This window comes from Rhea pennata, chromosome 22 (genome assembly GCF_028389875.1).
Source record: "Rhea pennata isolate bPtePen1 chromosome 22, bPtePen1.pri, whole genome shotgun sequence".
NCBI classification, from domain to species: Eukaryota; Metazoa; Chordata; class Aves; order Rheiformes; family Rheidae; genus Rhea; species Rhea pennata.
In genome coordinates, this window is record NC_084684.1 from 3,258,928 (window position 1) to 3,283,594 (window position 24,667).

Consider the following 24,667-nt stretch of genomic DNA (forward strand, 5'->3'; position numbering starts at 1 on the left):
TTCCACTAGCATCTTCAGATTTCAACCTTAGTACTCTGTGTTAATATTAAGCAGCCAGCCAGGCTCTTCTCCAAGTATTTACAGCCTTTGCAGGCAGGACAAAATGATGGAGAAAGAAAAGGCAGGGGGAGCAATGCAACCATGAAAGTTACACAAGTGCAGTGAAAAGGCAGACCCACAGGTCTCACCCCCGGGCAAGGTCTGCAGCTCACAATCTGGCTATGACAACAGGAGTATCAGAGCACTTCTCCTCCCCTCTTCAGATTCATCTTGGACTCCAAGAATTCAAAGCCACACAACTACTGCCCTCCACCCCTTTAAAAAAGGGGGGGGGGGTGAGATTTGGGGACATACTGGTCCCTTACAGCTATAACTAGAACTCAGCTGAATAATTTTTAGTGCTCTAGACTGCAAGGTCATTTAATACCAAATCAATTGCCTCCCTTAAGGCACCACCTGGACTTTTAACATAAACCAAACCAAAGTTATTATACAAGAAATATGCAAAGACTGCAGTCTTTGAGAGTCCTTTCTACTCCCTTTTAGCCACAGTGATGAAGACAGCACTTTCTGCTGATCAATACTGCATTTGAATGTGACCACCACTCCAATTATTGCCTCAATCAGAGGCATGAATGTGCTTCTGCACCCCTACCCCTTTACTGAAAAAAGCACCATGCATGTTGCCCTGATACCTGCAGCAAATCATTAACCCACTAATTTGAAATCAATTTAAAGTCCATTTGCCTAATTACATGAGCACTGTAAATTACCTATAAATTATTAATTTATGAAAAATGACATCAATTTTTTGTTAATTGGCTTTTCCAGATGCAATTTATGTCTAAAGCTTTATAATCCACATCTCTTGGTGAGAAAATATTAAACCTCACTTAATAAGATGCTTTTTATGCCAAGAACTGGAGTAAAACAAGAGTAAACCTACTCTTGTGAACACTTCAGTGTGAGGCTTATGCATTCACCCTGGTAATTAGAGAAGAAGTCATGGGGAGAGGGGAGAAAAAAGGTTCTTTGAATGTCTGTTCATGTTCTTGAACAAAATTGGTTTCAACCACATTTGAATTTTCAGAGGCAAAATTCCTCAGAGTGCAGAAACCAACACCAGCCCAGGTCACCTCTCACACATCTTCCTTGTGCCTCCTTAGCAAGGACTCAGCCAAGCAGACTGTGCTAGCACTGTGCAAAGAACTTCACCCACTCAGCAAATATTTGAGTGACAGATTCTCACCAACTAAAACACTAAGAGGAAATGATTGTCAAAGTCTGTCTATGGACCAGGTTGCGATTTCACCAGTGACAACGGGGAAGCATGGAAAAAGTTCTCCTATGAACTTCAATAGATCTACTTCTAGTGCTGGAATGCAGAGACCTTCAGATTATTTTCTTGTAATAGCACGTACCTGATCCACAGAAGATAAATATCTAGTCGACTGACTAGATTTAGTTCCTGCTGCGGTTGGACCTACAGCCTTAATCTCTCATGCAATACTCCAGGTCCTAAATTTGTCCTACACCAGGCACCTGCATAGGTATTTCAGGCACACTCATCCACAATCACCCACAAATCAAGCCTACGCAATTTCTCCATCCCATGGTAACCAGGTAACATGGCAGTAATTTTCAAATACTGAATCTACTTATAAGAGTACAAGCATAAAGAACTCAGGGTTTCATTGACCCAAAGACAGCCCTCCCTTCTTCTCTGCTAGATAGATACTAAATATAAATATACACTGGGGAGAACTTGCCAGGAAGAGGAAAGCTAGGATTTTTAAGAGCTTTCCCCTCCACCTCCACAACACATACACCCCAAAACAGAGCTGTTTTGTCATTTGCTTTTGCAGCTCACAGCTGAGGGCTACCCCCCCCCCCCCCCCACTGCTGTTCATTGCCACAGCTTCTGCAGCAATAACACAATGCTGGAAATACATTTCCCTGAGGAAGCATCCAGCCCCTCTGCTGCTCTCCTTCAGCTGATCCCAGCAATGCCCTGGCAGGTCAGGTGATGAATGCAATTGTGCTGAAAGAGAAATTGCCAGCTGAGTACTGGCCCTGTTCCCTGCTCCCCTAGTGAAACCAATCCAGTTGGAAGAATTTCTGCCTGCTGATATGCTAATATTTTAAGTAAGCTTTAATTGGCTTCCCAATGCTAGCAGTGTCACTCCACAAACCCTGTGCCAATCCTCAGTTTTTTTCAGCCCCATCATGCTGCATCTCATGCCCTGCACCTCTGCCTATATAGCTCCAAAAGAAATGGCCAGTTTCCATCAGCCTGCTTGCCCCACTTATGCTACAAGATATATTTATTCCTGTGTGAAATCACAGCACCACCTGTTCTCATCATTTCACAGTTCCCATTTAAAAAAAAATCCTTAGGGGTAAGAGAGAAGAGAAAATTCCATAGTCCTTGTGCTAGCTGCTCTTAGAAATGGTGTGAAGGGAAGGGTGTGTGGGTGAAGGCATGCATAGGGGACTTGAATCTTACAGTCTTTAGCCAGCCAGCACTTCTCTACCATTCTTTTAGGGCTTAGTCCAAGAGTCCATAAATGTCTCTGCAACAACTGAATTGTAGGCAACACAGCTGAACAAGCTGGTGCTCTGCTGATGCAGCTGCTCAGAGGCAAAGGCATCTGATCACACTAGCTGAAATCTAAGCTCAGCTCCTCTGTATTGCACAGGGTTACTCCAATTTTTGCACTGGCATTAAGCGAGCATATCATTTGTTCCAGTCCTCTGCTCAGAGAGGCTATGGCTTAAGAGTCTGCCACACAGATCATCTGAAACACCAGGATCACACACATGGCCCTCAGGAGGCCCTTGTCACCCCCACCCCCCAACAATACCCTACCCCATAATACAGCATTATTTCAGGCTGAAATGACATGATTTGACCCATACCACCATATAACCAGACTACAGGCAGTATTACCAAGGACAGAGCTCTTCAGCATTGCTAGAGAAATGATCGTGCTGCTGCCCCAGTCGTCTTCAGCTCTTGCCACACGCCTGTATCCTCAAACAGCTCCTGCTCTGCTCTTATTCCCTGGATTTCCTTCCCCCACCCCTGTATCCCTCTCAGAGCATCCATTACAGAGAAGGTAGCATATACACTTGCTTTATGCAAGGACTCTTGCAGTAAAGGCACTAGGGAACTCAAAGCCGTCTCTTCCCAGGTGCAATGGGAGGCCTTGCCTAGATCCCTGGGAACCTTTTAGGTTTTATATTTATTCTCCAGTGTGATCATCAGGCAAGACAGCAGAGACCTGTCACCATCCATCACGAGCTTCATTGTTTAGTAATAAGATGTATTGCCCCCCTTGCAGCAAAATAACACTCCAGCCAGAGCTCCCATTTGTTACGATCTGGCTGACTGGGACAGCTGTTCATGTCAATGCTGTAAACACTCCATTTGGAACAGAAACAGCAAATTTTAAGTGCTAATAAATGAGACTGCAGGCTATTCAACACACACGGACTTACTAGATAGTCACCACCAGCTTTGTGTGGCCAGGTTCCTTCCCAGGAGCTCAGTGGCAGCAGCCACCATGACAGCCTTGGTCCAGTGCTGCCTGCCCACCTCCTCCCACCAAGCCCTTAAAAAACACAACAGGGGCAGGGGAGTTTGGCCTAGCCTGCTGAGCAGTTGCAGCCTGCTGCGTCCTCCCCAGGCACCCAGTTAATCTTGCTGGGAGCTCTCAGGGCACATCTACTGAGTGCAAACAGCCCAAAGAACCACTCTACAGGCAGAGAGGATGCTTATCCTGCCAGGTCCTGCAAACAAAGCTTTCTCAGTTGAATAGGCACAAGGTCAGAGTAGTGGTGCTCACTGAGAAACTTACTTGTCTCCAAGCAAGAGGAAGGAGCTGTATCTGCTTTATTAGAAAGTGCCTCAGTAGATCAAGCAGCAGCAGACAGAAAACTTTGCAGAAAGCACTGGTGCACTTCTCTGGAAGTATACAATGCTAACCTAGGGAAGACAGGATTAAATGCTTAGCTAGGTGGCTCTAACCTGGTGCTTCCTGTGCTTTCCCAGGGTTACAGGTATACTCTGATCTCAGGTTTATTACAAGCTGCACAGACTGCTTAGCCTTAAAGCTTCAAAGAAGCAAAGGCTCGGCAAAGCTCTGCCACTGGCAGCAGCTAGAAGATGGTAAATGCATATTCATGTGCATGTTTGCAGGTGTGCAACAGCTCATGTCACCATGTCAGAAGGACACACATGCACCAGGGAAGTTTGGATCATGTTCCCTCTCCCCACATTAGCTTTACTGTGATCAGCCTAACCCAGGCTCAAGCAAATACCAGTTTTTCCATACTCCCATCTAGAGCCAAGAATCCTGGGACACCAGCCAGGGCACCTGCACACACAGTGCCCTCACTCAGCTGAGGAATAGAAGTCTCAGCAAGGGCAGAAGAGCCTTCACAGAGCAGCCTTAGATGATGCATGAAGGCTTTTGAGGCAGCATCCATCAGTGGATTTCACTGAGGTCATATCCTCACACATTAGACACAGATGTCGCTTCCAGAAAAAGAAAAAATTTGAAAAACAAATTAAAATTGAAAGCATACAGACAGAGCACTAGTAAGATAAGATTTACCATCATTGTCATTCTAGGCATTCACAACAGCCAGAGTTTACCCTTCAGTTCCCTTAGAGCAGCTCCTTTGAGAGGCACATGAACACTGGAGGCAGGGGAGAGATCCCATGCTCATTTATACCCATACCTCTAACAAATTAGATCCCTCAGGAAGACTACAAGATTAAAAAAAAAAAAAAAAAAAAAAAAAAGTCAGCCCACCACCCTCTACAACCAACCTGAGAAACTCATCAGGAACCACTTACTCCCCAAAATCATGGCACCTGGACTGAGGCTCTAGGTCTTGCCAGCTGCTCTAACAAGGCAGCTGGGGAGATCACCAGGCCAGGGAATTGCTGGCTGCATGTCAAGATAGTTCTGCACCCTGCTGTTCAAAAACAAAGAGCTGGAAAGAAAAGTCCACAGTGGCAAATCCTTTAGCACTTTTGGGCTGCATCTTGTTCAAGAGACAACCACAAGCCCAGGCAATATGCAAGGAGATGAACCACTGCTGCTTGCTCTCTAGTGACAAGACAATATTGGCCAAACAAACAAACTCCTTGAAGCAAAGCAGAGCAGCTGTGGCAGGCAGCAGCAAACTCATCATGCTTTTGAACACTGCCAAGGGACAACTTGAGCCTTTAATCATTCTTCCACAGCATAGAACTGTCCTGACAGGCAGCATTCAACACAGATAGCAAAGCTTGGTCCAAATTCAGGCAGACATTCGTAGGCAATTAGCTTGAGTGATGACTGCTCCATCAGTTCACCTGCTTCTTCCTTCTCCTTTCTTAGTCTGCAAATAGTCCAAGCAAAACTCAAGCTATTGCCACTTGAAAACAGCTTCCTGGAGCCTGCACAAACCATCTGATGGGCATGCGAACATGTTCAAGAGAAGGGGCTCCAGTCCTGACCTCCTCTTGATACACCTCTGTCTAACACAACATAGCCATGCACCCAGCAGGGAAGCTCAGCATGACAAAGGCCACCAGCTAGAAAGGCTTAAGAGTCCTAGCACAGCAGCCATAGTAACCTTCCCTTGCAGTCACCCTGCACTTTCCACTCAGCACCAAGAGATGCAACTGAAAAGGTCACTAGAGTTTAAACACACACACACACTCTTCCTGGCTGTTTTAGAAGCAGAGCCTGGGCTTTCCCTGCACCAGGCTGTGAAGGGCCCTAGCCCCTCTACATTCTCTGGTTCCATCTGTTTAGGGAAATCATTTTGAACAACCAGTCAGGCGTGAAAAATTTATCATCCTATCTCCATCACTTGCGGTCCCCTGACAAAGCCACAGAGCTCCTTGGTGATGACTAACAAGACGGCTGCACCAGTGCCTGTAGCTAAGCCTAACACAACTGGTAAGCTAACAAATGCTAACATAAAACAGCCATGAGGTAGCAAGAGCTGCTTGCCTCACGGCCAAACCACCTGAGCCCCAGTGTTCTTGGTGCCACGTGTCAGCATGGCCCTTCAGCAACTGCATGTCCTTACACTTGTCCTACGGACTTCTTCCACTGAAAGAGGAGGTGACCCAGTCTCCCTACTCATATACTCTAGGACTAACTACTCAAAGCAGCATCAAAACCCTTCCTCACAAACATATCCTTGGTGGGTAGTTGATATGCAGACACCTGATGGTACTCATCCCTCTTAGTTACCCTCTCAGTTGCCCTCCTTATCACCTCATTGCCTCTTCACTACTTCATTACAGAAGCCTTCTTATTTAAGATGGAGGACATTTCTGCTGTCTGCCTAAATCACAACTTGCTTGTAATTTAATTCAACCTCCTCTACTTCCCATCACGAGCTGTTGTTTATGGCTGCTGTTTACCAGCTGCTGCCTTTCAGCCCAGCAGCAGCTGCACTTTATTGGCAGATTAATTGATCCCCTGGATTGGCACACACAAACATATGACTCCACCCTGCAGAAGGGCTTCTCCACTTCAAATATGGCCTTCAAATATGAATCTTTGGCAATTTTTATCACCCCCGCTCAATGTATGTTAGGCCTCATTCTCATCCAGAGTCATCTTCTGCTTCCTCTCTCCTTGCCAAAACAGCAGCCTCACTGCTAACACTTCTGCTGCCAGGCTCCCTGTCCTTTCCTGCCACTTGCTGCATGTGGCATACTGGAATATGATTTCATGCTGAGCTCCTGGGGCAATAAACTTGCCCTAACTTGAGGAAGAAAGGAAAAAAATAACCAAAACACAATAAAGACAGCATCCTGGGCAAGCACTCAGAGAAACAGTATACAAAAGCCTTCCAAGCTCCTACTGTTCTGGGCTCACTTTGTTTCCTGCACTGGCTTACAGCAAAGAAAACCCTGGCACCCAGCTGCTCTGTCTTTTGTTCATCACCATCCTGCAGCCCTGGGGAGCATGCAACAGCTGAATGAGGAGCATCCCAAAGGCACAGCTCGCCACAGGCCTGCCAGACCCCTGCTTGCCACTGGAGAGCTGCTGGGGCTGCTAAGGTATGTCACCTGCAAGGGGCCATGCACACGGGGACTGGTTGTGGATGCAGTGCACTGCAGAGCCTATTTAAAGCAATGCAAGAGCAAGAGAGAACAGCATGTGGGAGAGGAGGGCTGAGGACCAAAGAACATGCTCACAGGGAGGCGGGGGGGAAAGAATCCCCCCAAAGCCCCACACCTACAGACAAGCCCTGCTTTCCATCCGGAGCCTGTGAGACAGCGAGGCTGAGTCACACAGCAGCCAGCGCGAGACTTAAACGCTGCTTAGGCACATAAGTCACCTGCGACAGACGGGAAGGGCGCAGCCACGGGCGAAACGGTGCGAAGGAGGCGCGATGCAGCCCCGGCCGGCGGAGCCTCAACCCGCCCCGGCGGCTCGTTACTCACAGCCGCGCTCGGGGGCTTCCCGTGCGGTGCCTCAGCGCCCGGCGGCGCCGACGAAGCCCAACGGTCGCCGCGCGCGCCCCCAACGGCCGCCCCAACGGCCGCCGCCGCGCGCGCCCCCAACGGCCGCCGCCCCAACGGCCGCCGCCCCAACGGCCGCCGCGCGCCGCCCCGCCCCGCGCGCCCCCAACGGCCGCCGCCCCAACGGCCGCCGCCCCGCCCCGCGCGCCCCGCTCACCCGCGGCGGCGGCGCCCTCCGCGCAGCGCCGGGCTCCCGGCGAGGGGCGGCCGGCGGCGGCCGCGGCGCTTTCGTAGCTGCCTGCTGACGAGCCCGCCGGGCGGCACCTGCGCTCGCCGCCGCCGCCGCCGGGCAGGCAGCGCATCCCGCTGGCAGCGCGGGGCTGCGATCTCCCCGCGCCGCAGAGCCGACGGCTCCCAGCCGCTCCCGCACCCTGCGCGGCCGGGACGGGGCGCGAGCTGCCTTTCCCAGCTTCTCTGGACGCAGCAAGGCGGCTTCCAGGCAGCGCCTCTGCAGCGGGACGCAGGGACGCAGCCTCGAGCACCCGCGGAGCTGGGCCTGGACGCGCGCCCGCGCTGCCTCACGCTCGCACAGCACCACGCGTCAGCGCGGCCACGCGCGAGCCAGGACGTGGTGGCGAGCAACGGCCCAAACGAGCGAATGTCAAAATCTTTTATTTACAACAGTCTCCAAAAATCAAGAACATTGAAAATAGTGAGGGTAGGAGACGACTTACAAAAGTAACTCGCGCACGTTACATCGGGAATTGTGCTACGTCGCTCTGAGAACCCACCTTCTGCGCACGACGCGGGGAGACGGCAGTTCCCTCCTCTCCCTCGTCCTTCTCTGGGCTCTTCACCCATCCTCCCTCCCGCTGACTCGCTTCCCACTCCTCCGGCGCCCCACGCAACCTTGCTGCTCCTCTGCTTGTTGCTCTGCCTCCCCGTCCCACCTCCGCCCTCCCGGGAGCTGCCCAAACGAGGAGTGACAAGGAGAAAGGACACGAAACAACCCTGTCCTCAGGACGGGAGCAGGCCTTGAAAGACGTCTGACTACAGGACACCTGGTACTAAGCCAGGGCAGAGGAGTTAGCTGAGGCAGATAACCGAGAGGCTGTGACGTTGCCCTGCTTGGCTGTAAATCAATCAGCAGAGCTTCCCTGCTGGACAGCGTGGGAGGATTTATGTGTGTCACTGGGTTAAATTACAGGCCTTTTATAACCTTCCAGGAGAGCAGGCTGATCTAGCACGAAAATTCAGTGCGGGAAAAGCTAAAAGAGTCAGATGCCATGACATCAAGCAACAGCCCAGTTTGCCCCAGCAACGACAAAGCAAGGGGTGGCAGGAGACACCGTGTCAGTGGTCCCAGTGACACTGTAGGCATGCCACACATCCTCCTCTCTGGCACTTCCCAGGATGGCTTTGCCCTGGTGTAGTTTCAGATCTAGCAGGGACCACAGCCCAGCTAAGTCCCCAAGCTTTTTTTGCTATCTACAGCCTTGAAACCTGCCAGGGTAGGTGGCCAACCTTGATGTCGCTGTTGCCTGGACAGACCAAGCATTGGCCCAGCAACTCAAGAGACACTGCAACATAGGAGGCAGGAGACCTGAGTTTAGTCCTGCCTCTGACACTGATCTTTCAACTCACTTCAGCTCTGCTCCTCTTTGCTCCAAAGCTGATGCAGACACGGCTCTTAGGAGCAGAGACCTGCTCCCCGAGTGTCCCTGGTTACAGGAAGCCTTAATCTTGGAGCTCTGTCAAAGATGATTAGCAGCTGCATTAGTTCTGCATGTAGTATCATGATGCTTCAAAAACAGCAATGGCCTTGTGCTGCTGCTCTGGTCTGGCTGGGAGAAGGCTGCTGGTCAGGCAAGGACCCACCTTGTTTTGAAGGAACCTGCACAGTTTTAGAATGATCCCCCCTACTCTGAAACATCAACTTTTAAGAATGCCTCCTTCAAAACAGGATTTCCCTGAATAAAAAAGCTGGCAGTTGAACAGAAATACAGAAATAGTTAATTTCAATGTGCTATGACTGGTAAGTTGTGCAAGTCTTTTTTTTTTTTTTTTTTTTTTTTAGTTGCAGCAAGAAGATTGGAGCATTCTCTTCCAAGTAAGGGTGGGATGCAGTATTTCCATGACACTGGGCTGCTGTGTTAAATTATTTAGAAACATCAAACCGATACTTTGTATGAAGCGTTTTAACATTGTAGCATTCTCTGGTAGACAAATTCTCCCACAGAAATTTTTCATTATGTTTTAGTCCAGACTTTGCAAGCACCTTAAGTGAGAGCAGCTACCACAGAGAAGGTGACCCTTGCTCAGCAAGGTGACAGGGCCCAAGAGCTGGTCTGGGCAACAGAGGAATCATTAGAGAAAGAAGACAGGCAGAGGTGAGAGAAGAATTAATTTAGTGGAGCATCTGCTGCCAGAACCATGCCAGGCAGGTGAGGCCTTGCTTTTTATTGCTATGAGCATCTGCCTCAGAGTACTGATTTCTCACAGGGCTGTCAGCCCCACCTTCATATTTGCTCAGATAAACCCATCCATTTTTCCACCTCTCTAATTTTAGGATTATTTTCTAATGGCAAAGAGAACCTGCTTACCTGGATCTTGGATGTACAAGGACAAGGTCATATTCTACTCTTGTAGAATATCAGCCACCCTTACTGCTCTGGCTGGGCCTGGAAGAGGAGGGAAAATTATAGCCTCTGCTTTCTCCTGTCTGCTCCAGAAAAGGGGACAAAATCTGTCAGATGCCAGGAATGCTGTTATTTTTGTCTGCAGCAGCTCAGCAAACTGCTGGAAACTTTGAGCACCCTGCCAGATCAAACTCAGGAGACATAAAAGGTTTGCCACTGCTCTGAAGTTAATTTTTGCCTTCCAAGAGTGGCTGAGAATGGTCCCAGCATGGTGTGCCCGGAATCATGCTGGAGGCGAGGGGCTTGTGCAACCTTTTTATAGTGAACAAAAACATAGGACCCCTGGGGCTTGACTGAACATTACCTTTTGCAGGATTCAAAGCAGATCTATGCCTTGTCTTTATGATCTTTGAAGGCTTCTCCATGCTCACAGAAGGAAGGATTTTGTGCAAGTGCGTACTTCATACCTTCCTCTACTGTTTGGTGACCCAGAAACAACCATCAGCTTTATCACCATCAGGATGCTAAAGCATCAGCTGGATTCAGGTCAAGCTACCAGCCACAGCCTCCTCTGCAGCACTGGGAGCACTGGGACCTTGCTCTCTCCTGGCAGCACTCCCACAGCCACATAGATCTCTCAGTGCTGTATGTTGCCCTCTATGCTTGCTGCCCTGTAGGGGCACTTGGGGTGCCATGGGTATTTCAATTTGGAGAACAGACATTGGGGAAAGAAGTGCTTGCAGATTGAAGCTGGGGCCAAACTGTGCACAGCAGCTATGAAAAGCAGGTCTGATCTGCTCATGCTCTCCCCAGCCTCACTCCCTGCAGCAGGATTGCTCTGGGTTTCCCCTAGCATCAGTGAGGCCCAACAGGAGTCCTGTCCTGGCACAACTCACTCTAGCTGAACACCTGCTTTAGGAATAAATGCTTGATCCCTTTTCTCAGGGAGGATCCTACTTTTAAATAGGAACCAGCAAAGACATGATGTGAAGATGTAAGAGACTGGTAGGGATACGGAAAGCCAAGCAGAAGCGGCTGCTGGTCTCAGCAGCCTGGTCCCAGAACACAGTGGGCAATGGGGATTGGCTTCCTGGCATTTCCATTTTATAAAGGGGGCAGGGGGTGTCAATCCAGACAGAGAACGCAAAACTGCCAGGAATGCAGTATGCAAACAAAGAAGAGTCAGGCTGCGTTCTGGTCGCCTCCCTCTGTTGGCATCCCTGTAAATAATGTTTAATGTAGTTCCCAGTGGGCCTGACCCCTCCCCTTCTGCTGGGGACCAGATGTGGTGCATCTCAATGCACACACTTAGTTATTTCAATTTTAAGAATATGATGGAATCAGTGATGCTTAAAATGTACTTGTTAATGACGCCAGTTTGCAATTTCATTTTACTTTAATACAAGCCATCTGCTCTGAGCAAGCAGCAGCCGCGGGGCTGAAGCTGCGCTGCATTCACGTCTCCACAACAGAGGCTTCATCTAAGCTGCCACGGGGGAGGCAGCTCTGTTTATCTGTGCACACTCCCAGCCAGGAGCTCTGCCTGGCCCCAGTGGTGATCTCCTACTCGGGCTGCAAGCTGACTACCATGACCAGGAGCAGAAGGCTTTACAGGGAGCTGAAGGACTTCCATTCTGTCTTCCCAGTGAGGAGCAGCACAGAGACTGGTGAAGCCACGTGCAGCGCAGGAGCAGGGCACTGTTACTGCTTTGGCTTAGCTGCTGCACTGAGGGAGAGGCAAGCAAGCCGATGGTGTTCCTGACGGCTGTTCCTAGACCCAAGAGCTCCAGGGGGAGCTCTCCTCCAGGGAAGCAAGAAGTGCACTGTCCCTTTGGAAGTGGGGAGAGAGCCATGCATCCTGGCAGTCCCCGCTAATGATGCGTGCAGGCACGTCTGGGAGGTGCTGCTCAACATCTCCAGTTCAGATCCTACAAGGCCCTCTCAGAACAGCTTGCTTGGAAATGTGTCTTCTGTCCAGTAAGCTCACTCCTGGCCTAGCTTGAGCGCAGGGCAGGGCAAAGAGGCCCAGACAGCAATATTTCCCATGCCTGTTATCAGCTCACTGCTGTTTTCAAAAGCTCAGGTAGCAATGCACAGGCCTGTGGTGGAGGCAGGACATCCCTTCAAGAGCCATCACTGCAACACTGACCCTGGCCAAGGAGAAGATGGGGAAAAAGGGAGGGGTTTTGAAAGGGATCAGATGATCTACCTGACTTCTTCCCTTTACCTTTGTGGTTCCAGAAAACTCTGTTCATTTATAAAAGAACAGCAAAGCAGAAAGAAAAATAAGAGAAGGACACCTCTTCCACTGCTATTTTCTGGCTGAGGTATCCCCTGGGCAGCCCTTGCTGTCCATTATCCATCCATCACTACTGAAACAAATACAAGTTTAGAGCAAAACTCATTAGAAAATAAAGTGCATCTGGAGTTGAAAAACTTCTGGAAAAAGGGATTTTTTTCCTTCTTTTTTTTTTTCTTACAAAAGATATCCGCTAAAAAAAAAAAAAAAAAAAAGAGTGAGCAAGACAACAGAGCATGTAGCTCTCAGCATAGGGTCTACAGGGCTGTCCCGTTAGGGAGAGGGATCTTAAATCCGCTCTTCAGCAGGGCGAGGCAGATGCATAGACCCAGCAGGCCGGTGAGAAGCACCCCTGCCAAGGCCTTGAGGCAGGAAGTCCTGCTTCGGATGAAGGTGCCAGGCCCCATGATGCTTAGCAGGGCTGTGCTCACAGTTAGCGTGTACAGGATGGAGATTCCTGTGTTGAGGGCCACGATCTTCCCAAACTTGGCAAAAGGGGCAATGATGCAGAAGAAGAGCGGGACAGTAGCAATCACTGTGGTGACGGCACTCGAGACAATCGCCACACCCACGTGACGGACCGCTTCGATCGTCCTCCACTGGCGGCAGGCTGTGGGGTCCTGGCAGAAGGGATGGCAGCGTTAAGAGGGAGGGGGAATGAGCACGTGGGGCTGCACTAATGTTAAGCCTTTGAGGGGGCTGTTCTAACTCATGGCATCCTGATCCAGGGCAAAGATGCTGCATGAGCGCAGATCTCACGGCTCATGCAGTCCTGGAGCACACTGGGCTACAGCCATGACATTAACATCCAAGCAGAAGCAAAATCAGCTCATCAGTGCCTTCTTTTGGTTCCATCAGACTGACTGCTGGGGACACTATACCCGGGATCAGGGGTCTCCAATCCTTTGTTTTCTCCATCTTCCCCAAAAAGGAAAAGATTTTTAAAAGGCAGGAGGGACCCTGGATGTCGAGCACAGCAAGACACACCAGTTTCTGCAGGTTGGGGGGGGGAGTTGCAGAGCCATCCCAGAGCAGGATGGTCTTCATTGGGGCATGAAAGAAGGGTCCCTTTGTATCCAGCTATGACCAGTGGCCAGCAAGAGAGACGACCACGTGGGGAGGACCCTTGCTATAAGGCACCTTAGCTTGCATCACTGACCAGTCAGCTGGGAAAGCAGCAACCAGCCCAGGCGTGTTGCAAGGTAGCAAAATGCAGCTCCCTGCTTCTTACCCCAGAACTCACCTCTGCCTGATGCAGGGGCAGGTTTTCCCCTGCCAGCAGGTAGCCTTCCACCAGGTGCACACAGTAATCGACAGAGGAGCCAACAAGGATGGAGAGGGAAATGGCTTCCACAGCCCCCATTTCCCAGCCAGACCAGTACATGATGGTCACCACCAAGCAGACCACACCTGCAGGAAAAAGGTAGTATTAAGCAAACTAAAAGACTCAGTTTCCTGCCTCAAATCCCTGCCCTACTGCTACAAATCAATGACAGGACAGTTTGGGAATGCACCCCTGCAGATCTGCACCCTAGCCAGCCTGAACCTTGTACCCACTCCTTTCTACCTGAGAAGCAAACACCTCCCACACCTTCCACTGGCCACAGGCATTGCTCAGTAAGGTTCTCAGACCTGCCAGTGATAGGGAAGGACCTTACTGAGATATAAAACAAACTAACAAATGATACTAATCCAGACGAATGCTTGTTAAATGAATCCAAGACCAACCAGGTGTGCACATGTGCACTACAGGAAAGAAGGTCCTGTGTTTTGCTTACTGAAGTTACACATAAGCTGAACACGTGTGTGTTTTTGTGAGGGTTTTCTGAGTTTTTTTTAAGGCAAAAGTGATGTTTGTGAGTCATGAGTGGGAGACTAAGTGGTTTAAAAATGATAGATTTGATTTTTAAACAGGAAAGTTTAGCAACACATAGTCCATAATATCAAGTCACCAGCCAGGGAGAGGGAGGCTATTTACAAATTTGCTTCAGATACTAACAAAACCGCTAAAATATTCAGCTTTTAAAATCTCCCACTGCTTGGAAACAGCAGCCACAGTGCAGATCCTTGGGAAGTAGTGCAATTGTTATTCAGAGCATGTGGGACTTAATCATATTATTATACATAACAGGCAGAGATGGCATTTGTGTAGCTAAAACCCTTATTTAAACAAATAGAAGGGATTGTGTAGATAAAACACACTGGGAATTAGACACAAAAATCTATTTTCCCAGTGAGATCCCCCTGCACTTGCTGAGAGCTTCTCCCACTCACCCAGGTAAATCAGGACCAAGTACAGGAAAGCCAGAAGGGTTTACATAGAGTTTAAGAGCACTTCAGAAATATATAAATAAAAGACCAGAGACTCAGTTTCATACCAAGGGAAAGCTTGACACATGGGGTTGGCTTTTTTTTTTTTTTTTTTTTTTTTTTTTTTTTTTTTTTTTTTTTTTTTTACCTAAAATGCTGAGAAGCACTGGCAGCAGGAGGAGAATGTGAGTGGTGAATATTGCCACAGCAGCCACACAAATAACCAACGAGAGGATGAGACCATACAGGGCACTCTGCACTCCTGGAAGAAAAGAGCCAGCTAGTTTGCATCCTACAAGGTGACAGCTGGGGTGGGGGGGACACTGACTCTGCTAGTGATAAGGCAGATAGGGAATCACACCGGGGCAGATAGGAAGATGATGAAAAGTCAGAAGTTGGTGACCTGAATCCTATTCTTGCCTGCCACATGAGCAGAGCAGATTCCCTTGCCCTCTCTATTTCCCTGGGCTTTGCCTAGGGCTTTGACATTGTCAGCTGCTTGGGGCAGAGCCAAACAGGTTTAGGAGCTTGCACAGCAATGGTAAGGGCCTAAGGGTATAGCAGTTGTCCATAAGATAGAGGAGACTGTAGTGAAGGTATGTCAGAAAGCCGGGGTTCCTCAGGGAGATAAACACAGCAGTCACTTGCCTATGATCTCCATGAAGATCTGCTTCCAGTGTTCACAGGTCTGGAAACCATGTCGGAGAGCAGAGCTCTCGGGGAAGAGCTGAAGTTGCTGCTGCAGGAATGTCTCCCATTTCAGGTAGTCGGCATATGTCTGGAAGGAAGATTTCCCTTTGTAGGTTGTCTGTAAGAAGATGAATGGGTTATTCCTGTGTCCTGCTACTGGGGCAGGGTGTGCATGGCAAGGGAGGAGGAAGAACAAGCCATTTGGAGTTGCAGCACCAGGCAGAATTGGCAGTAGCAGATAGATAAGCTGCCACCAGCTCTTCGCCTGAGCTCTCATGCTAAGAGTGATGCGTAGAAACCACTCTGCAACAAGGAACAAGCACCAGGAAGCACCAAATTACAGCTGCAAATGGAAGTGGCCAGTGTAGGGAAAGCACAACTAAACCCCCGGAAGTTAGAACAAACTGTCGCAGGGAGAGATAGTGATGCCATGTGCTCACCGATTCAAATGCCATGGAGATCCACTGCACCTTTCCATCCTTCACTCCCACCGCCCCATGAGAGAGCTGTCCAGGCAGCAGGTTCGGCTCAGGGATGTTCTTGCACTCAGGGTGCAACATCTGCAGAAAGGAGGAGATGCTATAACCTGGAGAGAAAAAAAAAGAGCAAGAAGTGGAGGACAGGACAGGGAAAGAGAACACGTGAGCAGGGAAGAAGAAAACAAGAGAAAGCTGCTGGCCCCACTTAGCAGCAGCTGCTCCTTCCTGCATCTATGACCTGCAAAAGCATTTGCGTTCTCAGCACCAGAGCCCTTAACTGCTAGTAGCTTGAGAGGGCCTCAGTGCCATCAGCACCCAACAGGACACTACCACAACTGCTTGTTCCCAGCCTTCAGGAGGTGGTACAAACAGCAAGTGCTGAATTCTGTCAGCACAGGAGCTGCCTGCCTGGCCTGGCAGGGAATTTTTTCAGGTGTGAAGATGTGGGGTTAGCTTTTGGCATGAAGCCCATATTCACTCTCTAAACCCAGCTCTGCAACTTTGTGGTCTCTAGAGTTGGGAGAGAGTCACTGCTTAGGGACATGAAACCACAGGGGCAGAAGAGGAGCCTCAGGACACCCAAATCAGCTGTGGTTTACCAGGAGCTATTGAGAACAGAGTCACTTGCCCAAGAGCTTGTGAGTGTATCATCATCAATGCCCATGACTAGAAAGAAAGGCTTCAGTTAGGAGAGCTGACTGCTGAGAAACACCTCTCCTCCCCACAGTGCCTGTGTTTACCGCTAACTGGCACCTCTTTTTCCTTTTCCTGCTTCATCAAGCTGCCATGTGAAAGTTTAAAACCCCTAGTAGCCACCCTCCTCAGACTGGAGGATGAGAACCAGTATCCACCCAGGTTCTCCAGATTTCCCCAAGGACCTTGTCACTGGCACTAATCCTACCTACCAGAGGGCAGGCACTGAGCCCCTCCTGGCTTCACCAGCTCAGTGTTACTGGCAATGGCTTTGCAGAGGCGGCACAGGTTGCCAATCTCTTTGAAGAGGTCGAAGCTGTCATCATAGATAACGCTGCCCTTTCACAAGGAGACACAACAACAACAGCACCACACGTGAGGCACACACATGGCAACTGGCACAAAAAGGCAGAGACTGAGTCCTCTGCTGGGCCCACAGCCTGGGGCCAGCTCTGATGTGCACACTCTGAGGACACTTGTACCCACAGGTTCAAGCTCTGTCTGCATAGGAAACCTGTCCCCATGTCATCTATAGGCACACCTGCAGTGTGCATTTACTGTCCTGGGATAGTTGGACTAGATGACATCCTGAAGTCCTTTCCAACCTGAATTATCTTATTATCCAGTGAATGTGCTTCTATTCCTTGGGGGGAAGGAGAAAGCTCAACCACATTAATTCACCAATGGACTTTTGAACTGTGCCCCCACCAGGGCTTGTACCAATGTCACTATTCAGGTTTTAAAAATACATATATATATAATATATATAAAAGAAAACAAATCAGACATCTTTTCCTCAGCAGATAACCCAGCAAGAAAGCATGCCAAAACCTCAGGCTGGATGAGGGAAGCACTGATGAGTGCATGGCTGTCCCACCATGCCCAGAGCCATTTGGGTCTGCCTAAGGAGAAGCTGCAAACCAAACATTGTCCAGCTTGGAACTCAGCTTTCTGCCCACTCCATTACCCACATGTTGCACTGCGCCCTTCAGAGGAAATGGGCAAAGGCTGATTCTGCCCAATTCCCCTGAATCAGAAGGTGGGAGGAACATCAAGAAGCTAATATGCATTTGCCAAGAGAACAGTTAAGCAAAATTTTGCTGGGGAAAGGCTGCAAATATGTCAAGGTATCAGATCTGGGGAAAAAGCTTTTCCTGGACAAGTCATGTTCAGGAACCTTCCCTCGTACAGTAGTTAATTTGTACTTTATGTTACTATCTCTCAACAGGAGAAACAACAATTACAGAAAAACAGCAGTTGCGAGGATCTTGAGTTTGTAGTGAAGTTTCCATACTGAGCTCAAGACAGTTTTGTGTCTAAAATCTTCAGGATTCAAAATTAGAAGCTTAGACGTGGTGCTCAGAAAGGGATTTTCTAAGAAGTCTAAAGTGATTTCAGCAATGGGCTTATCTCCATTATTTGAATGCGTTAAAACAGAAATGTGCTTTTGGCTCATCACAGTGCTGCCATCTCTGCTATTCCATCTGGCTAGACTGCTGGACCATGCCGCCTAGGCTGTGGGGATTAACTAAACACTATCCAGGGAGATCTTCCATCACTCATCAGCCCCAGGCATGCCTGTTCAGCATGCCAGAAAGCGTGTGTACCATGTCTCCAATGACGTGGTTGTCCGGGCGTCTAGTACGATTAACCCCTCGGATACCAAACACCACAAACACCATGGCTCCTGTGTCCACCAGTGGCCGCACTGCTGGCTTCCCACAGCCAGTATTCATGCAAGGATTAAATCCAGAAGTAGCTGAGAGCTTTGCTTTTGGAGCTGCTGCCAAATACAGAAGAAAGGATGATTACATCAGAAGAAAGCAAAGAACTGACTGCTTCTCTGACCCAGAAAGCAACAGACATGCCTGAACAGGCCCTCATCAGCTTACCTTTCTCACTGGGAACATAAAGGATGCCTTTCGTGGGTCCATCTGGGCTAGAGCTGAGAAGACAGCCAGGAGGTGCCACACACACTCGGCCATGGTAAGGGGGCCTGTGCGACTGGGCGAAATATAGTTTCCTGTGCAAACAGAGTTTGTTATGGGGGATCAGAGGTGATAAAGACTGTGTGCCCAAAACACTACATGGAAAGCATTAGAGAAAATCTCAAGGGCACAAGGAAGGAAAAGGTGAGCAATTCCAGATCCGGATCCCCAGCCACTGTTTATTGTGTGCTGCCTGCTCAGCCCAAGAGTTCACGCAGGTAAGAGAGAGACCAAAAATCAGCAATTTATTTCTGCCACCCAAAGCAGCCCTTAGTCACAGCCCTGAGCCTGGATGGCCTTTGTCACATCAATGATGCTATGGGCCTGCAAAATAACTCTGCAAAGACAGGGCACGTTTGCTGCAAAGCCAGGCCTCTAGGGATGTCACCAACTGAGGACTGGACTGGCACTGGACATCAGGCACCCCTTATCAGCCATTCAACTGCGCTGTTTTCGCTGCCTGGCCCTTAGTGGGTTTTGCAGGGTTACCGCGTTCGCTGCTGCTCCTTGGCGGCCACGTAGAAACTGAAGTCGAACTTCCAGCCTCTCTTGGTATCACAGGACAAGGTGGTCATCATCCACTTCCTGGGGCTCGTCTGCTTAAGCAGCCCTACTGTGGACACACAAGCTGTCAGCTTCCTGGTGAAGTTACCGAAAGGCACTCTATACACCTAAGCAATGGATTAATGAAAACAGACACTTAACTCCACAGGGTTGCAAGTTGTCACATTAGCATCACACACTCCCCTCCTCCCTGAGCACTGGCAATGCCACTTCCCAGCAATGGCTAGCATTTAACAGGATCCCTCACCACCCTGATTTTCCGTGGCTGTAGGCTGCATGGTGGCTGCTCTGTGTAGGGTGAGGGAAATCTGAAAGCAGGTTCTCCTGTAGGTGTGTGTCCAACATGGTCTGTGCTCGAGCAGTGTTGCCTGCTCACCAGCTGTCTGTGAATAGACATGAGGCAGCAGGAATCCAGCTGTTTCAGTAGCAGTTTCTAGTAGAGAGTGAGCTTGGCTGAGGATGCCAGGCCCCACCTGATTCCCACAGCTATCCACACTCTTGCTCGCATTGCTGACAGTCACACAACAGCAACAGCCCAGTATTGCAGCAGTGCCAAACCTAATCTCTACCACTGCCAGCAATCTTACTGCAATACCCTGCATATTCCACCCTGTGCTACCCAGGGCCCTGTGGAGAGGCAGGGGGCTCTCATGCTCACCTGTTGTGTGCTGCACTCTTGACAGAAGAGTCCAAGATCCCCTGACTCACCTGGAATGAAGGCACCTCCCCATCTCCCACTGACACCATCTGCCAGGGGGCAGGGACACTGGCGTTGAGCGAGAACCTGTAGATAGCTGGTCTTCCCTTGCCTCTGGACTTGGAGATATACACAGTCCCCTGGAGATCTGAAGAAAACACCACAGTGGGAGCATGAAAATGGCACTTCTCAATCAGTAAATCCTACAAATAGGAGGGTCTTTTGGCCTGTTGTCTCCTCTGGGGCAGCAGGCACAGCTTCTGCCTTCTAGCAGCACAGGACATCTTTCAAAAGATTTCACAAATATATCCTGAGCTGCAGTAATTCCTGATGGCTTATTGATTCACGTCATCTTAGGACCTGGCCCAATAACTCTTTTATCCTCAAAATCCCATGAGAAGCAGGCTGAATTTACTCTCCTCACAGCCTTGCCAACAAGGCTGTGAAATCAGACTGGGATGCAAAAGCTCTGAGCTCCTAACCCTGTGCTCAGTCTGGGCAGACGAGAGATTTGTAGCTGGATTGTGCTGCCACCTTGGTTATAGGGACCTGCTCCGCACAGCAGAAGGCATTCAGGGGAAGAATGATAATAATGATGCCCCTTATGTCCTGCATCAAGCCAGGGCTCAGTAGAGGTGTGTCTGAATAAAACTATTCTCAATCAGCTATTCAGAGAACATATGACTTGATCTTCACCTCAGTGGACCCTTGGGCCCTGGACCCAAATGTGGCCAAAGTCACAGTCATCGCACCCCACTCACCTTGCTGTCCTGTATCACTTATGCTCCCTTTGCTTCCCCAAGGCAACCCTGAGCCCCTCTTCTTTTTTTCCAAAGAGGTTCGGATGTTGTTCTGCAAACTGTGGGGCTTTTCCTGAAACAAACCTGTCCCAAAATGTTAGTCACAGATGAAAGGGTGAATGGGCACAGGAAGAGATCCGTCAGCCCTGTGCGTGCAACTCACTTGAGCAGGGAAAACCATCAGGGTATCCAACGCCAAACCCTGAGCAGGGAACACAGAGCTACAGACCTCCAGCTGGTCACTGGGATGGTCTCCTATGTGTAAAAGGAGCCTCCTTCCATGGCCCCGTGTTGCAGTAGAGCTGCCCAGGGAAGTTAGAGGGGTCAGTTCTGCTCTAGCAGAAACACTCAGTCAGATCCTGGCTAAAGTAGCTTTCAAAATATGTCATCCCCATGGGGAACTTCACCATTTCACTCCCAGTAAGCTCCTCCCATCAGTGAGATCTGGGCACTGAGATACTGGAAAGATTCAGACCTCTGCGTCACGTTTCAGCTCTCCCAGCCCAGGGCCTGGGCCAGGCTGCAGCCACTGTAGCACTCTCACCTGAACAGGTAATGCAGGAGATGCCTTCAGCACTCAGGTTGTATTTCAAGTCTAGCAGCACCTGGATGTTAGTGTCTGGCCGGAACAAGACTGGAGCATGGCTAGCTGGACGGAAGCGACTAGCAAAGAATATGGACAGGAGCAAAACGAGGAGAAAGAGCCCTGCAAGAAGAAGTCCTGATAAGCATGTGGGACCCTGCATGCACCTTGCAAGCAGATCATACCCAGATAGCAGGGGAGTGGAACCAACATGCTATTTTCAAGAGAAGAAAGGAACAATCCCTGAAGTATACTAGCAGCTGAGCTTTTTCTTTATAAGCCCCATAACTAGATACCCTCCCATCAGGACCTGCCATTCCAGATCTGAGTGAGAAAATAGGAATGGAAAAGTATCTGAATTCCTTGTGCAGTTCTCTTAGGGACCATCTGTGCTGAGGACACTCATCCACTGGGTGGATGAGCCATCTATCATGTCCCTTTATGCAATCTCCTGTCACTATTAATGCAAGCTTGGTGACCGATCAAGATGCTGTCAAACCCTTTAAAATCCATGCAGATGGGACACCTCCCCTCCTTCCTTACCCACAATAACCCATCTGCTCTTCACTGCAGACCACAACACCCAGTGCTCCAGCAACTCCTGCAGATGGGCTATCAAGTGACCCCGGTTGCTCTTCTCTGCAGGAAGCTGCAGATTCTCTGGCATCACAGATACCAAGGGCACATCACCCATTTCCAGGGAGACTAGAAAGAAAAAAAATCAAGGGTAGGCTCAGTGGTCAGTGTCATGCTAAAATCTCTCATAGCTTTCTGCTCTACTTTACAATATCTCCTTGTGCGAGGTGCTGGAGAACAACAAACTGTTCTCTTGCCTACTTCCCAAGCACAGTGCTCTGAGGAAAGAGGGAGAGACTTTTCCTTTACTCAAAGGTGGGGTGTCCAGGGGCTGCAGATTAGATGTTTTGTGGCTACACCCATGTGGCAATTAAGGATCCCAGCCAGAAAGTAAAATCCACATTAGACCCAAGAGGATTAGGAAAGTAGTTAGCAAGCATGTATTGACACCCACTGAAGGTCTCAAAGTAGTTTGCTAGCATTAAAGAGTTCATACTCCTACAACCTCCTGTGGCAGCACTATCCCCAGCTTAAAAGTAGGGAAACTGAGGCACAGACCAATGGCTGGGACAGAAAGATGCTCCAGAATGAACAGGACAGCACGGTCCCCCTAAAGGCAGCACTTGCACTTACCAGGCTCCTCCTCCACACTGAGCAGTGGGATGTCATCATCCAGATAGGGAAGTGTCTCTTGGCCTGCTCTGGAGGTGGCCTCCAAGGAAATGAAGAGATCTTCACCTAGGTGCAAGGCACTCTTTCTGGTACACTTCTGACTGCAGCTGGATTCAGGGAGAGAAGCAGACAAAGGCATGGGCTGTATGCCATGTACCTTGCAAACATCTACCAATGGGCTCCTTTAGCAACAAGAAAAGCAGCAACAGCTTGATCCAATTACTTGAAAGGACAGCCACAGGCAGTACCATAAGCAATTTCCATTGCTAAGTGCTGAGAGGTCAGGGGCTGAGCTGCTACGGCAAAGCAGCAGAGGACTGGGCTGGATATACAGGGCAGGGATGAGCCACGATGGCTTGGTGCTGAATGACGGGAGTTTCAGCAGTTCATCTCCTTGCTAATGAATTAAATCAGGCCAGGTCAGCTGCACTGCTAAAGAGCAGGGGAAGGGTGCTGACTTCCAGATACAAATCAGCATGCACTGCTTGTGCTCTGAGGCAGGAGTGCTGCTGATCTGTCTGCTTTGCAGGGCCTGTGCTCTACAGCCTGAGGGTTTGGCTGCGCAGTAAGTGCTCTAAGGACACAGATGACTCCAGTGCTTCAGGGGACTGGACAAAGAGACATCACTGACATTGCAGAGACCCTGGCTCCCAGGTGGCACCTATACATCCACCAGAGGGAATGAGACCGTAACGTGGCCCTTCTATTCTGCTTTGATCTGAAAGGGCAGAAGTTAAACTTCCCTTCCATTGCAGACTAACAGAGTGTGGCTGAGCTAAGCTGCCTGAAGGGGATGAGGATGGCAGAGAGACATAGCAGGGATTTTCACACTGCCTTGGCCATGGGCTCCAAACAACTTCCCACTCACAAAAGAAGTCTCTAGATCTCACCTGGTTTGACAGGAGCTCTCTAGTGGGGACACATAAAGGGTCCATATTCCAAGAGCAGCTGGCATGGTGAAGAGCACAGCTACCCAGCAGCAGGATACAATCAGTGACATGAAGAGCCCAAAGTCATGCACAGCTGGGATCTACACAAAGAGAGAGAACACAAATCTGGGATCAGAGAATTGCTAGGGTGAGAGGCCTGGAGAGATAGTATGTCAGAGAGATCTGGAGCACCCTGAGAATAGCTCATGCTGCCCTCAGCTACAGTAGTCAGCAACCCCAGCAGGTGCAGAGCTGAAGTGGAGCCTAATAGTCACTGGATCTTGCTTGATCAATGGCACAAGAAAAATTGCCTTGGATGCTGGTACATCCAAGTGCTCACTGCTTTACAGTAGGTGAGGTGAGCCCTCCAGGGTGAGTCTGGCATGGCCCTGCCCTGCAAGAGAGGGCAGAAAGAGCACTGGCAGCTTCCCTCTCTATCCGGGCCTATGTCAGAACCAGAAAGCCCCAAATCTCAAAGCTGCAGCATACCTGAGAGAAGATGTTGGCAGCATATGCAGCAGCTGTGGTCAGAGAAGTGAAGAAGGTGGCCTTTCCTGCTGTCTGGATAGTGTGGATCATGCGCAGTCGCAGGTCCTTGAGGTGTGTGGCTTGGCGGTAGGTGTTGATGAAAACAAAGACATCATCAACCCCTGGTTTAAAAAAAAAGGGGGGGAGGGGGAGATTTTTTGAAACTTTGCTCACACCAGAGAATTAAGTCCAAGTGAGCTAGGATGGACCAACCTGGATGTACAGGGCCAAATCAGCCACTGAATAATTCAGGGCAGCTCAGAGAAACTAAAAACTCATTTCCTCAGAGCATCTGACTGTAAATCTTCCACTAACAGGAACAGGGTGAAAGGGCTTGAAAATTCAGTCTGCAGCTGCCACCCTTAGCTTTCTCTCCCTGCAGGAGGGAGTTAGAGCAAGGCAGAACAGGTAGTTTTGTGTAAGGATGTGCTTACCGATCCCCACAATGACAAAGGCAGCCACACCATTGAGTATGCCCAGGTACTGGATCCCAAATACAACGTGGTACAGGAACAGAGCCACCAGGCAGCTTAACCCAATACTGGCAATGCCAAAGAATGACAGGAACACTGCAGAAGGAAAGCAACATGGTAAAACACCACTGCTGGCTGCTCCCAGGAGCAACAGCCATCTCCCACCTGCCTCATTGGGGTACTGGTTCCCACAAGTATGCTGGGGAAATATTGCAGCAGGAGAAAGAATGGCTCAGGGGTGTAGGAGTATTGCTTGGAGAATGC

General features: G+C 49.6%; 1 protein-coding gene across 9 annotated transcripts in view; it reads right to left on the minus strand.

The window, feature by feature from the left end:
* Positions 1-8,139: 8,139 nt before the first annotated feature.
* DISP3 (dispatched RND transporter family member 3) overlaps positions 8,140-24,667 on the minus strand; it is a 99,888-nt gene continuing 83,360 nt past the window's right edge. For 4 of the 9 annotated variants that reach the window (XM_062593694.1, XM_062593693.1, XM_062593688.1 and 1 more), the window contains 18 exons: positions 24,365-24,499; positions 23,892-24,052; positions 23,364-23,503; positions 22,435-22,580; positions 21,769-21,930; positions 21,187-21,348; positions 20,604-20,726; positions 19,854-19,990; positions 19,393-19,528; positions 19,071-19,191; positions 18,486-18,616; positions 18,201-18,376; positions 16,806-16,932; positions 15,862-16,007; positions 15,380-15,539; positions 14,880-14,993; positions 13,665-13,831; positions 8,140-13,041 (listed from right to left, as the gene is read on the minus strand). In XM_062593694.1, the coding sequence (XP_062449678.1) occupies positions 12,679-13,041; positions 13,665-13,831; positions 14,880-14,993; positions 15,380-15,539; positions 15,862-16,007; positions 16,806-16,932; positions 18,201-18,376; positions 18,486-18,616; positions 19,071-19,191; positions 19,393-19,528; positions 19,854-19,990; positions 20,604-20,726; positions 21,187-21,348; positions 21,769-21,930; positions 22,435-22,580; positions 23,364-23,503; positions 23,892-24,052; positions 24,365-24,499 (2,807 nt within the window). In that variant the 3' untranslated portion in view covers positions 8,140-12,678. Of the gene's footprint in view, positions 13,042-13,664; positions 13,832-14,879; positions 14,994-15,379; positions 15,540-15,861; positions 16,008-16,805; positions 16,933-18,200; positions 18,377-18,485; positions 18,617-19,070; positions 19,253-19,392; positions 19,529-19,853; positions 19,991-20,603; positions 20,727-21,186; positions 21,349-21,768; positions 21,931-22,434; positions 22,581-23,363; positions 23,504-23,891; positions 24,053-24,364; positions 24,500-24,667 lie in introns of all 9 variants that reach the window. The other 5 variants (XM_062593690.1, XM_062593689.1, XM_062593692.1 and 2 more) reach the window with 5 other exon arrangements.